Genomic DNA, 14,045 nt, shown 5'->3' with positions numbered 1-14,045 from the left:
CATTGAATTTCATCAGCCATTTCCTGGACCACTCTCCTAAACTGTCTAAATCTTTCTGCAGCTTCCCCACTGCCTCAGTACTACCTGCCTGTCCACCTATCTTCGTGTCATCGGCAAGCTTCGCCAGAATGCCCCCAGTCCCTTCATCCAGATCATTAACATACAAGGTGCACAGCTGCAGCCCCCACACTGAACGCTGCGGGACACCACTAGTCACTGGTTGCCATTCCGAAAGAGACTTTTATCCCAACTCTCTGCCTTCTGTCAGACAGCCAATACTCAATCCAAGCCAGTAGCTCACCTCAAACACCATGGGCCCTCACCTTGCTCAGCAGCCTCCCGTGAGGTACCATATCAAAGGCCTTTTGCAAGTCTAGATAGATAACATCTACTGGGTTCCCTGGTCTAACATACTTGTTACCTCTTCAAAAGAATTCTAACAGGTTTGTCAGGCACGACCTCCCCTTACTAAATCCATGCTGACTTGTTCTAATCTGACCCTGTACTTCCAGGAATTTAGAAATCTCATCCTTGATAATAGATTCTAGAATTTTACCAACTACTAAGGTTAGGATAATCAGCCTATAATTTTCCATCTTTTGCCTTGATTCTTTCTTAAACAAAGGGGTTACAACAGCAATTTTCCAATCATCTGGGACTTTTCCAGACTCCAGTGACTTTTGAAAGATCACGACCAAAGCCTCCGCTATTTCCTTAGCCACCTCCCTCTGAACTCTAGGAGGTAGCCCATTGGGGCCAGGAGATTTATCAATTTTTAGACCTTTTAACTTTTCTAGCACTTTCTCTTTTGTAATGCCTATCATACTCAACTCTGCCCCGACTCTCCCTAATTGTTGGCATATTACTCATGTCTTCCACTGTGAAGACTGACGCAAAGTAATTAAGTTCTTCACCTATTTCCTTATCTCCCATCACTAGCCTTCCAGCATCAATTTGGAGTGGCCCAATATCTACTTTTGCCTCTCGTTTGTTTCTTATGTATGGAAAGAAGCTTTTACTATCATTTCTAATATTACTAGCTAGCCTACCTTCATATTTGATCCTCTCCTTCTTTACTGCCCTCTTTGTTATCCTGTTTTTGTAGCCTTCCCAATCTTCTGATGTCCCAGTGCTCTTGGCCACTTTATAGGCTGTCTCTTTTTCTTTGATATTATTTCCTGACTTCCTTTGTCAGGCATGGCTGTCTAATCCCACCCCAAGAGATTCAGTGTTCTTTGAAGGTAGACAGGGTGCCTATAGACAGCATGGTGATGAAGGTGTTTGGCATGCTTGTCTTTATTGGACAGAGCAATAAGTATAGATAATGTTGTCGAGGAGAATACTGAGATACAGGCTACTAGACTAGGTGGGATTGAGGTTCACAAGGAAGAGGTATTAGAAATCCTACAGAGGGTGAAGATAGATAAGTCCCCTGGGCCGGATGGGATTTATCCTAGGACCCTCTGGGAAGCCAGGGAGGAGATTGCCGAGCCTTTGGCATTGATCTTTAACTTGTCATTATCTAGAGGAATAGTGCCAGATGACTGGAGGATAGCAAATGTGGTTCCCCTGTTCAAGAAGGGGAGTAGAGACAACCCTGGTAATTATAGACCAGTGAGCCTTATCTCAGTTGTTGGAAAAGTGTTGGAAAAGGTTACAAGGGATAGGATTTATAATCATCTAGAAAAGAATAAATTGATTAGGGATAGTCAGCACGGTTTTGTGAAGGGAAGGTTGTGCCTCACAAACCTTATTGAGTTCTTTGAGAAGGTGACCAAACAGGTAGATGAGAGTAAACCAGTTGATGTGGTGTATATGGATTTCAGCAAGGCGTTCGATAAGGTTCCCCACAGTAGGCTATTGTACAAAATGTGGAGGAATGGGATTGTGGGAGATATAGCAGTTTGGATTGGAAATTGGCTTGCTGAAAGAAGACAGAGGGTGGTAGTTGATGGGAAATGTTCATCCTGGAGACCAGTTGCTAGTGGTGTACCACAAGGGTCAGTGTTGGGTCCACTGCTGTTTGTCATTTTTATAAATGGCCTGGATGAGGGCGTAGAAGGATGGGTTAGTAAATTTGCAGATGACACTAAGGTCGGTGGAGTTGTGGATAGTGACGAAGGATGCTGTAGGTTGCAGAGAGACATAGATAAGCTGCAGAGCTGGGCTGAGAGGTGGCAAATGGAGTTTAATGCAAACCAGTGTGAGGTGATGCACTTTGGTAGGAGTAACCAGAAGGCAAGTACTGGGCTAATGGTAAGATTCTTAGTAGTGTAGATGAGCAGAGAGATCTCGGTGTCCATGTACACAGTTCCTTGCAAGTTGCCACCCAGGTTGACAGGGCTGTTAACAAGGCATACAGTGTTTTAGCTTTTATTAATAGAGGGATCAAGTTCCAGAACCAAGAGGTTATGGAGAAGCTGTACAAACCTCTGGTGCGGCTGCACTTGGAGTATTGCGTACAGTTCTGGTCACCGCATTATAAGAAGGATATGGAAGCTTTGGAAAGGGTGCAGAGGAGATTTACTAGGATGTTGCCTGGTCTGGAGGGAGGGTCTTACGAGGAAAGGCTGAGGGGCTTGAGGCTGTTTTCATTAGAGAGAAGGTGGTTGAGAGGTAACTTAATTGAAACATATAAAATAATCAGAGTTAGATAGGGTGGATAGGGAGAGCCTTTTTCCTAGGATGGTGACAGCGAGCACGAGGGGGCATAGCTTTAAACTGAGGGGTGAAAGATATAGGACAGATGTCAGAGGTAGTTTCTTTACTCAGAGTAGTAAGGGAATGGAACGCTTTGCCTGCAACGGTAGTAGATTCGCCAACTTTAGTACATTTAAGTCATCATTGGATAAGCATATGGATGTACACAGAAAAGTGTAGGTTAGATGGGCTTGAGATCGGTATGACAGGTCGGCACAACATCGAGGGCTGAAGGGCCTGTACTGTGCTGTTCTATGTTCTATAGGAGTTGGAATGTCATTGCTGCAGCTGTAGAAGACATTGATGAATACTGTGTACAATTTGGGTCACCTTGCAATCGGAAGGATGCTGTTAAACTAGAAAGGGTGCAGAAAAAATTTACAAAGATATTACTGTGACTGGAGGGATTGAGTTATAGAAAGAGGCTGGGTAGGCTGGGACCTTTTACCCTGGAGCAGCAGAGGCTGAGGGGTGACCTTGTAGATGCTTATAAAGTCATGAGGGGCATAGGTGAAGTGAATAATCAGGATCTTTGGCCAAGGGAGTTAAAACCAGATGGCATACATTTAAAGTGAGGAGGAGAAAGATATAAGATCATAAGACATAGGAGCAGAATTAGGCCATTCAGCCCATTGAGTTTGTTCTGCCATTCAATCATGGCTGTTAAGTTAAGTTTCTCAACCTCATTCTTCCGCTTTTTTCTTGTAACCCTTGATCAACTTGACAATTAAGAACCTGTCTCTGTCTTAAACATACTCCATGACCTGATCTTCACAGCCTTCTGTTGCAGTGAATGCCATAGATTCGCCACTCTGACTGAAGAAGTTTCTCTTTATCTCTGTTCTAAAAGATATTCTCTTTACTCCAAGGCTGTCCCTCGGTTCCTAGTCTCTCTTACCAGTGGAAGGATCTTCCCAACATCCACTCTGTATTCTGGAAGTTTCAATTAGATCCCCCCCCCACCAATCCTTCTAAACTCCATTGAGTATAGACGCAGTGTCCTCAAATATTCCTCATATGTTAAGCTTTCCATTTCTGGGACCTCCTATGAATCCATTACAGGGCCCAAAACTGTGCACAATAATCCAAATGCAGCCTGACCCAGAGCCTTATACAGCATCAGAAGTAGATTCTTGCTTTTATATTCTATTCCTCTTGAAATAAATGCCAACATTATATTTGCCTTCCTTACTACTGACTACTGCAAGTTTACCTTGAGAGAATCCCAGACTAGAACTCCCAAGTCCCTTTGCACTTCAGATTTCTGAATTTTTTCCCCATTTAGAAAATATTCCATACCTCTATTCTTCTTACCAAAGTGCATGACCTCACACTTTCCCAAGTTGTACTCCATCTGCCACTTCTTTGCCCACTCTCCTAACTTGTCCAAATCCTTCTACAGCATCCCCCTCTCCTCAATACTACCTGTCCCTCTATTTATCTTTGTCTGCAAATGTAGCCAGAATGCTCTTGGTTCCTTCATCTAGATCATTAACGCATAAAGTGAACAGTTGTGGTCCCAACACTGCCCCTTGTGAAACAGCACTTGTCACTAGCTGCCATCCTGAGAAAGATCCTTTTATCCCCACTCTCTGCTTTCTGCAAGACAGCCAATCTTCTATCCATGCTAGCATCTTGCCTCTAACATGAGGCCTTATCTTATTCAGCAGCCTCCTGTGCGGCACCTTGTCAAAGGCCTTCTTGAAGTCCAGGTAGATAACATCTGTTGGTTATCCTTGGTCTAACCTGCTCATTACTTCCTCAAAGAATTCTAACAGATTTGTTAGGCACGACCTCCCCTTGCTGAAGCCATGCTGACTTCGCCCTATTTTACCATGCACTTCTAAGTATTCAGAAATCTCATCCTCCACAAAGGACTCTAAAATCTTACCCATGTTCTATGTTCTCTGACTGAGGTTAGGCTACTCAGCCTGTAATTTTCAGTCTTCTGCCTTACTCTCTTTTTAAATATTTTCCAGTTATCTGGGACCAACCCTGACTCTGATGATTCCCAAAAGAACGTAAAGGGAACCTAAGGGACAACTTTGTCATACAGAGAGTAGTGTGTATATGGAATGAACTGCCAAAGGAAATGGTAGAGGCAAGTACAATTACAGCATTTAAAAGACATTTGGACAGTTACATGAATAGGAAAGGTTTAGAGGGATATAGACCATGCTCAGGGAAATTGGACGAGCTACGTTTGAGATACCTGATCAGCATGGACAAGTTAGACCAAAGGGTCTATTTCTGTGTTGTATGATGCTATGACTATGTCAGACAACTACTGGTATATTTCCAGTGATTCTCCATTCAAATGTATGATTGATTTGTTGATTTGCATTGGGTGTCAGTTCATCCAGACCAATTAAAATCTTGGCAGTCTAATAAAGTGTTGGAGCACAAACAGGCCACCTGATGCATTAAATCTGCAATTACATTCTTCCCATTCATCAGTGCCAGAATGAGGCCATTAAATGCAATGTGAAGGCTAATGGAGGACTTATCGAGCATCCTCAAGTCTGGTTAAATGCTCCATCACCACCAAACATGTTGCAGGGAACATCAAATTCCACCCTCCAGAAGTCTGGAAAATTGTGATCATAGCTTCCAATGTTTTCCTATTAGTTATTCATAGAATTTAATTTATCATCCAAATACTCTATCTTTTTTGAATAACAAATCTTCCTAACTATCCATACACACCTTAAGTAGTTCTGCAATTTCCATATCAATTTTTAATGACCTCTTTGAAAAAGGAGACATTATTTCATACCATTGCCATTCCTTCAATTTCCACTACAAACTTGCCTCTTTTTGCTTCTTGGTGGCCTAATGTTACTCAATTGCTACTAATACAGGCATACTAAAAACTTTTGTTTCTCTCCTTCGTTTTTATGCTGACTTACAGCTAGCTTTATGAACATTCATACAGCAGATACCCTCTATTCTGTAAATATGCCCCTACTTTTATTTCGTCTAATGTGTAATTTTTACCTTTTCAGTTTCAAGCTAGCTCTGCTCTGTATTCATCAATGGTAACCAAGTGTCCATTTCATCATCTTTTCCTTGCTGTCATATACTTAATTTGTAGTTGGTTCAGCTCCAGTTTAAATATTTCTCATTGTAATTTTGAAATATTTCCTCCACACATCCATGCAGATTTCCTCTCACCTCTTAAAATGTTACTTTTTAAACTTACACTGAACCATATGATCATCACATGACTTAAAATTATGTCATTCGTTTAAGAGAACTACCTGCTATGCATCAGTACCCAGAACTAAGTAAAGGTTTGCCTCCTTCATGACGACATTTAGACTAAGAAGTGGGGGAGGGGGAGAAGGTTCTGAAATAAATTGGGAGAGAGGGAGGCAGATAGAAGATGGATAGAGGAGAAGATAGGTGGAGAGGAGACAAACAAGTTAAAGAGGCAGGGATGGAGCCAGTAGAGGTGAGGAGGACCTACTCTCGGTCTGTACTAAACAACTGCACCTCCCAGTCGCAAACCATTTCAACTCCTCCTCCCATTCCTTAGATGGGATGTCCATTCTGGCCTCCTGCAGTGCCACAACAACATCACCTGGAGGTTGCAGGAATAGCAACTCATATTCCGCTTGGGAACTCAGCAGCCCAATGGTATCAATGTGGATTTCACAAGCTTCAAAATCTCTCCTCCCAGTACTTCATCGCAAAAATCAGCCTAGCTCCTCCCCGCCTCCCTAACCTGTTCTTCCTCTCACCAGTCTCCTCCTCCCACCTCAAGCCACACCCCCATTTCCTTCCTACCAACCTCATCCCATCCCCTTGACCTGTCCGTTCTCCCTGGACTGACCTATCCCCTCCCAACCTTCCCCCAATACTCACCTCTACTGGCTCCATCCCTGCCTCTTTAACTTGTCTGTCTCCTCTCCACCTATCTTCTCCTCTATCCATCTTCGATCTGCCTCCCCTCTCCCCCATTTCTGATGAAGGGTCTAGCTTTTCTGCTAAGATACAGCTTGGCCTACTGTGTTCATCCAGCTCTTTGTTATCTCAAATTCTCCAGCATCTACTGTTCCTATTATCTCTGATAGGAAACAGGTCCGAGCTCAAGATTTCTTTAGAAAAAACCTTTCTTGCCATCTTTTCCATGTCTGACAGAGGTTTAGCGTAATTGAAATCTCCCACAATAATTAGTACTTAATAATTATTAAGTGTGTGATTAAACCTGTGCTGTTCCTCATCTTCGTTCAAAGTGCCAAAAAGTAAATTCAGCAAAATTGAAGGATTAAAAAGGACAGTAGTTAAGACACAAGAATTAGAGGTAGTCTTTCTGACTTGAGGAATGTATACAGTGCTGTCTCAGAGGTCAATATTAATGCCAGTATTTTTTTTTATACTGGAATAGCCTGGTTGTCAGGTTACAAGGCAAAATGTCAACATTTCTAACAATGATACAGGAATCAGATGCATTAGCAAGTGAAACATACATTAACTGATTTCAGGAGGACATACAGTCTGGTGAAACAAGCATTTACATGGCAAATGGAATTTAACATGTGTGTAATAACTCATTTTAGAAAAAATGAGGAGAGGCAAAATAAACAAAATGGTATAACTGTAAAGAGGACAATAAAATGGAATAAAAACTCATTTATCCTTTGAATATGTCAGTACATGCCAAGAAGTGTTAAAATGGCAATGTTGGAGCCTTGGCTTTATAACTCTACAACTCATCAGGAGTGATAGCATTTTGCCGCCCATTCCCAAGTGCCCCTGCTTGCTAGGCAATTTCAGAGGGCAGTTAAGAACTAACCACATTTTTTGGGTCAGGAGTCAAATGATGATATCAGTACAAGTGGTGGCAGCTTTCTTAAAGACAGCTGTGAAATAGATAGGATTTTATTACAAATGACAAGGGTTGCAAGGAACCACTAGCATTATATTCCAAATTTATCAATTTAATTAAAATGCCACCTTCTGCTATTAAAGGATTTGAACTCACATGCCACAGCATTAGCCTTGGCCCTTGAATTATCAATCAGTAACATTACCACTACAACATCACGGCAGCCGAGTAGTACGGGCAACGCTGGACATCACATTTTCACAGCAATGCTAAGGTAGCCGATGATGGCGAGACTAGTCTCCTTTAGGGACAGGTTGCAGGGAGGTTTAAGAGATCTCTAAGTCATGAAGGATTTTGACAGTTTTGCCTCAATACTCTATTTTAGTGACAAGAAGTCAGTGACAGGCAGACACACATTTAAGCAAACAGAGAGAAAAAACAAATCACCTAGTAAATTGTGATCTGGGATACCCAAAAAGCTGGTGGAAGTGGATTCACAGAAAGCAGGAACTGCAGATGCTGGAGAATCTGAGATAAGGAGGTGTGGGAAGAAGGGTCTAGACCTAAAACGTCAGCCTTCCTGCTCCTCTGATACCGCTTGGCCTGCTGTGTTCATCCAGCTCTACACCTTGTTATCTTGGAAGTGGATTCATGACAACTTTGAAAAAGCATACCAGATTATTACTTGAACTGGAAAGATTCATGGGATTGTGTTAAATAAGCAGGAGAGCGGAGCGGCTATTTAAAGCGCTGATAACAACAAGATGGTTTAAATGACCTCCTTCTTCACTGTATCATCTTGTGATTCTGTTTGAGTCTTTGACATTTAATTCCACATGGGTTTCGAATTACTCCCGGCAACGGACCGCCACCGCAGGTTCTGAAACGGGATATGTCCTCTAGCCCAGGTGGCTAGATAATAACGACAGTAAAGGTATTTACAAGATTGTATTCTGCCTTTTGACCCTGTGCAACGCCGTTATTATAAGAGAGACAGAGTGGTTTACGATCCATTGCGAAACGTTGTATTAATGGGAGGTAGGTAGGATGACGGTTCACTCAACTATCAAATGCCTTGAGATAACGCAAAGGCTGCTACAAGAGCGTGAGCGTCCCCGTCTCACCTGCTCGAGCTCCCGCCGCCCGCTCCTCACGCTCCTAGACCATTGTGACGTTACCATCTCGGAGAATAAGGTCCGCAGCCGCATTCCGATTGGTCAGCGGGTGCGGATTAGAACTCCGCCCTCGAGACTGGGCGGCCAGGGGAACGCCAACCAGACTACACCGAGCCCGAACGCCGGTTGGTACGCACGTGGAATGGTACTGATGTCGCGCTGAGAGGGCCGAAAGCAAAGCGTTTACGAAATTGCGTTCTTGATTTGAATATGGTCTCGCCATTCCAATAGGGAAAAGGTAGTTTGGACAAACTTTTACTCAAAACTTTTGTGTTCCAATATTGTATCAGTGATAATGGGAACTGCAGATGCTGGAGAATCCATGATAATAAAATGTGAGGCTGGATGAACACAGCAGGCCAAGCAGCATTTCAGGAGCACAAAAGCTGACGTTTCGGGCCTAGACCCTTCATCAGAGAGGGGGATGGGGTGAGGGTTCTGGAATAAATAGGGAGAGAGGGGGAGGCGGACCAAAGATGGAGAGAAAAGAAGATAGGTGGAGAGGAGAGTATAGGTGGGGAGGTAGGGAGGGGATAGTGCCTCTCACCCATCCCTTCCTCCCACCCCAAGCCGCACCTCCATCTCCTACCTACTAATCTCATCCCACCTCCTTGACCTGTCCGTCTTCCCTGGACTGACCTATCCCCTCTTATACTGACCAAGTACTCAGGAAAACACAAGCTCATACCGATACTGCCAATGATACTGCCAGAGTGCATGAAGCCGCAAGTCAACAGGTGAAGATAATACTACTCCAATGGCTATTCTTCAGTTATGGTCAGGGAAAGGAAACAGTGTTGATGCATGAAACAACTATTATAGAATGCACACCTAACAGAGAGAACGGTGTGCTAGAGTTGTGATTAACTAAGAATTCACATACAGAAGGAAATCTCTTATATATGCGTCAAATTTCAGAGTTGGTGGGAAGACCAGTCATTGAGGAAAAAATATACTAAACAATGAAAATGGATTGCATAGAAGTTAACAGAGGCAAAGCAACAAAATAAATGAAAAAGAAAAGCTGAAACATCACAGTAGAAGCAAACAATAATTTGTCACACCAAGATAAGAACCTTACAATTGCACAAAAGTACAGATAATTACACTTCCCAGATAAAAGAATTGCACACAACCATTCAGATCAAGAAGTTGGTGAGAAATAAGTCCACAACTATAAACCTGAACCTGTAACATCAAACTGGAGCATATAGTAACATCATTCCACCAAGAGTGTATCTGAATGTCTTTCCTGAATTGTTGAAAAAACATGGTTGAAATGTATTTCAAAATCATGAGATGCGTGAGACATCACTGAAGATTAGAAGTACTAAAAATGCCCTCCAATCAAAAACAATAAAAATTTGTTCTAAATATATCTGGAGTATTTGATGAGACGATTGGACACTTTGGCAATAAGATACCTAAGATTTTCATTGATGCCAAGAAGAAACCAGTGATTCAAATCCTTGTAATGTACCGATAAAACTGAAAAGAAAGGTTGAAAGAGGAGTTCAAGAAATGGAAGAAGAGTGAGTGACTGCCAAAGCCACAGAACGTATAGTTTGGGTAAATTCATTGCTGCATGAAAAATAATAGGTGAAGGCAAATGAGCAGATTACCATCAGATATTGGAGTTCCCAAGGCCAATATCAAAGGACAGGAAAGGAAAGAGACTTAATTCAGAAAATTCAAGCAGTTGAAGAAGTTTTTCATAAACTTATAGCACTCCAAGACGCAAAGGTATAATAAAAGAATAAAGTCACCGACCTAGAACACCTGAATACTGAGCAGAACATAACCAAGCAGCTTAACACAGCCACAGTCAGTATCACAGTCAGACAAGGATTTACTGGAGGCCAGTAAAAAATTGCAAGATATTTTAGAGCTTTTAAAAAAGGAAAAGGAAATACAAAAAGTAAGAATCCACGGAGCAAAGGCAAAACAGAAAGCTGGAAAAAAACAGTGGAAGATGGGCTCATAGAGTAGTTGAAAGAGAAATATAAACTGCAAATTTGTCATGCAGATCTTGAAGTAAAGTACTACTAGGCCAAAGACTGACAGTATGCTACTCCAGTTCAGAAAAAGAGGACAGAACATTTCAATATTTGAGCAATAAAATGAATAATGGGCTTTTCTGAGAAAAGAAAACTAGGTTTCAAACAGTTCGGAACTACACATTGTTACAACTGTAAAATTTATTTAATTTCGATATAAATGTTTAAAAATGACTGAAATTATGCTGCTATTAAGAGAATCTTGATGTAAAGAAAGAGATGTTATAGTCTGAGAAACAAAAACAGAAATTGGTGGAAAAGCTCAGCAGACCTGGCAGCATCTGTGGAGAAAAAACTCAGAAATAACATTTCAGATCGAGTCACCCTACCTCAGAAAAGTTAGATTTTTGAGATCATAATCAGGCATCTATAATATTCTCATTTATTTCCATTAAAACCTTGAGATGGTGACCTTCTCGTCCTTGTGGATTTGTCATTCTTCAGTGCTGTGAATTTCTGTGTTATCATTTTACCTGTTTTAATTCAGGTATATTCTCATACCAGATTCAATAATAATTTCCTTGGTTTGTCTGGCATACTTCTTGTGCTGTAAATACTGGTTCAAAATAACTTGCAGATCGAGAATTTCCTTACTTTTTCATTGACAATATCAGCATAGTCAGTTTTCAAGGACTCCACATTGCTCTTGACCAACCTCTTTTTTCGAACAGAGTTGTAAAGATATTAAATGGTTGTTACGGTATCTCTTCTCTACTTGTTTTTATACTCCCTTTTTGTAGCTACCTCATGCGGCGGCCAATCAATTGTAAGATTTTTCCTGAATAAAGGTATTGAAAGTGGAAAAAGTGTTGAAATTTGTATGTAAATCTAAAAAGTGTAATAAAAGTAAATTTTTAATGTTGACATACGGGTTGGTGAAAAATAGTGTTACAGTTGGGAATTTAGCAGGAATGGAATTTGAAAACAGCATCACAGAATTGTTAAGCACAGGAGGTCATTTAGCCCATTGTCAGAGGCTGAGCAGGTGCTGCTTTTGCTTTCCGCATGTCAAGGTTTGCATAAGGTTGTGGCAGTAATCATTTAAAATTTTGTCAAAAGTTTTAGTGATTTCTAGCAAGATTGCGTGTAGAAAAATAATTTTAAAAACTTAGGATAAATTGAAAAGTAATAAATAAGGTACAGTATGATAAAACAAACAGTGTGTTCCTGGATATCATTGTTTAAAAGCTTGTGGACTGTGAACCGATCCTTAGATAATACTTCAGTAACAAATGTCATCACGTAAAACTCTCTATCTCGGAATCATTGAGTTGGAGTGGGATGGGACGAAGTATCACATCTCTTAGCAAATACAGAATCAGAATAGAGTAATTGTTGCTCTGCATATAATTCATGCATGAGTGGGTTTTAAAACAAGTAAACTAATTACGTTGACTGATGTTTGTCTTTCATTTATCATAGGTGATGTGATGAAACACAGATAAAACAACCTACTTGAGTCTAACTATGTCAAAAGCATGCTCCAACCCAAGAGAAAAACACAGTTCATTCCCAAGCCTACTTCCAGACCTCCACGCTCTCTTGGGACTTGCATGGCTCCTGATAATTAATATGGATACAATACGAAAAAGGGAACGAGCATGTAAGGTGTCTCAAAAATTGCATCACTCTGGTTGTTCCTCACCCAGATTTTTACTGTTTATCCTCTTTCTGATTGGCATTATTGACTCTTCATTTTTCTTTATATAGCTCTAATGACCTTTATTCCACTCTCTTGACAGTTACATTTGTTTCACTCTGAATAAAAATTAAGTAGATGCTCCTATTACATTTTTGGTATTTACACAATTTTTTTTTCCTGGTCTACTACTTGCTTTGCTGTCAAATAAATTAATAATAGAATACTGCCTTTGAAATAACCTTTTGCATAATAGATTGCAACAGATATGCCTGTGATGTGAGATCTGGCAGTAACCAGAGACAAAATGGCACATCCCACATCTTGATTAAGATATGAAAAACATATGAGTTCATTTTGAATGATTTCTTCCATGTCAACAACCAGCAAGTCACAAAATTCTCTCAATCTCTATCAGAAGAAGACATATAGAAGATTGTTTTCATGAAATGGTGAAAACTGAATGGCTGCTATGCTGATAAGATGCACTTGTTTGAAAGTCTGGATTAAACACAACACTTTGGGCCTAATATTGTCCAAGCTATCCTGGGGGTGCTAAACCAGACACCTACAGGTTCACAATTAAATAGGTTAGACATTATTTTTGTAGAACAATGTATCCAAGATCCTTGCACCCTCTTCCTCTAAAGATGCGGAATTCACTGTATGTAACATAGTGGCACACTGCATGAAGTTTCAAGGTCAAAGGAAGGACGTGTTCTTTGACACAGCACTGCAATCCTAATGGAGGATGTCCAGAAGAGGAGACATGTTCCGTACTGTACCTGCAGAGAGGAAGCAATCCACTTTGCCCATCTGTAGCTCTGTCTCCTTCAGTAGCTGGTTGTACCTGTCCTTAAATACCTCTCCTTTTCCCACACTAAGGAAGATTCCAGACAAGAACCCTTTCTCCTTCAAACACTTAAAAATCAATGTGCACAGCACTCAATCTTAGGAAATGAAATATCCAGAAAGTTTGCAAATGAGATGTTACTAGAATGCTGGTAAACTCATTATCAAAGTGTCCTAGATGCCCTTCAGTGTGTTCTGGAGGTCTTCTTCACAGCTCCACTAAACCTGAAAGACTATGCATCCCCTTTAGTAGCACTTGAAATAGCTAACAATGGCTTGTTTACATGAAAATGAATCATACCATTAGAAGAGCAAGTCAGGTCATGTGAGACTCTAAAATGGCAAACAGTCCCTTTAATAAGTGTTAGCTAATTGGCTATTAGCTCCTTATTGAACCTCTGGATGATAATTGCTAGCAAACACTTCAACTCCTTTTATCAAGATGGTGTCTTGCATTAAGCACAGAGGAAAGCATATTTAATTTTAAAATGACAAACTGTCCACCTTGGGGATCTTTTATATATAAACATACCACTGAAAATAATGCCCATAAAGTCTATCAATCAGAACTCAATTATTCCTGGCATGCTGAATTTCAAAGCCATTTATTAAACTCACAATGTAAACAGCAATTGGATAACATGTTAATCTTATCCTTTTATTCTTCATTCGTATCCGAGGAATGTTTGACTGTGTCCTGTAATCTCCTGATTTATTTATTTATTATCACATATATCTAGAAAGATACATTGAAAAGTGTTTTGTCACCGTAATCTATGCCATTTTGAGTT

The 14,045-nt window shown here is 40.7% G+C and overlaps 1 protein-coding gene across 2 annotated transcripts in view; it reads left to right on the top strand.

Moving 5' to 3' along the window:
• The window catches only part of enpp4 (ectonucleotide pyrophosphatase/phosphodiesterase 4), a 62,939-nt gene extending 49,907 nt beyond the window's left edge, over positions 1-13,032 (top strand). Inside the window, exon 6 of one of the 2 annotated variants that reach the window (XM_048530661.2) lies at positions 12,186-13,032. Coding sequence is in view for 1 of the 2 variants with exons in the window: in XM_048530662.2 (XP_048386619.1) it covers positions 12,186-12,194 (9 nt within the window). In the remaining variant the exon portion in view is untranslated. The remainder of the gene's footprint in view (positions 1-12,185) is intronic. The other variant, XM_048530662.2, reaches the window with a different exon arrangement.
• The last annotated feature ends 1,013 nt before the right edge of the window (positions 13,033-14,045 follow it).

Source organism: Stegostoma tigrinum, chromosome 4 (genome assembly GCF_030684315.1).
Source record: "Stegostoma tigrinum isolate sSteTig4 chromosome 4, sSteTig4.hap1, whole genome shotgun sequence".
NCBI lineage: Eukaryota > Metazoa > Chordata > Chondrichthyes > Orectolobiformes > Stegostomatidae > Stegostoma > Stegostoma tigrinum.
The sequence above is the reverse complement of the archived record's forward strand: the minus strand, read 5'-3'. Positions and strand labels throughout refer to the sequence as shown.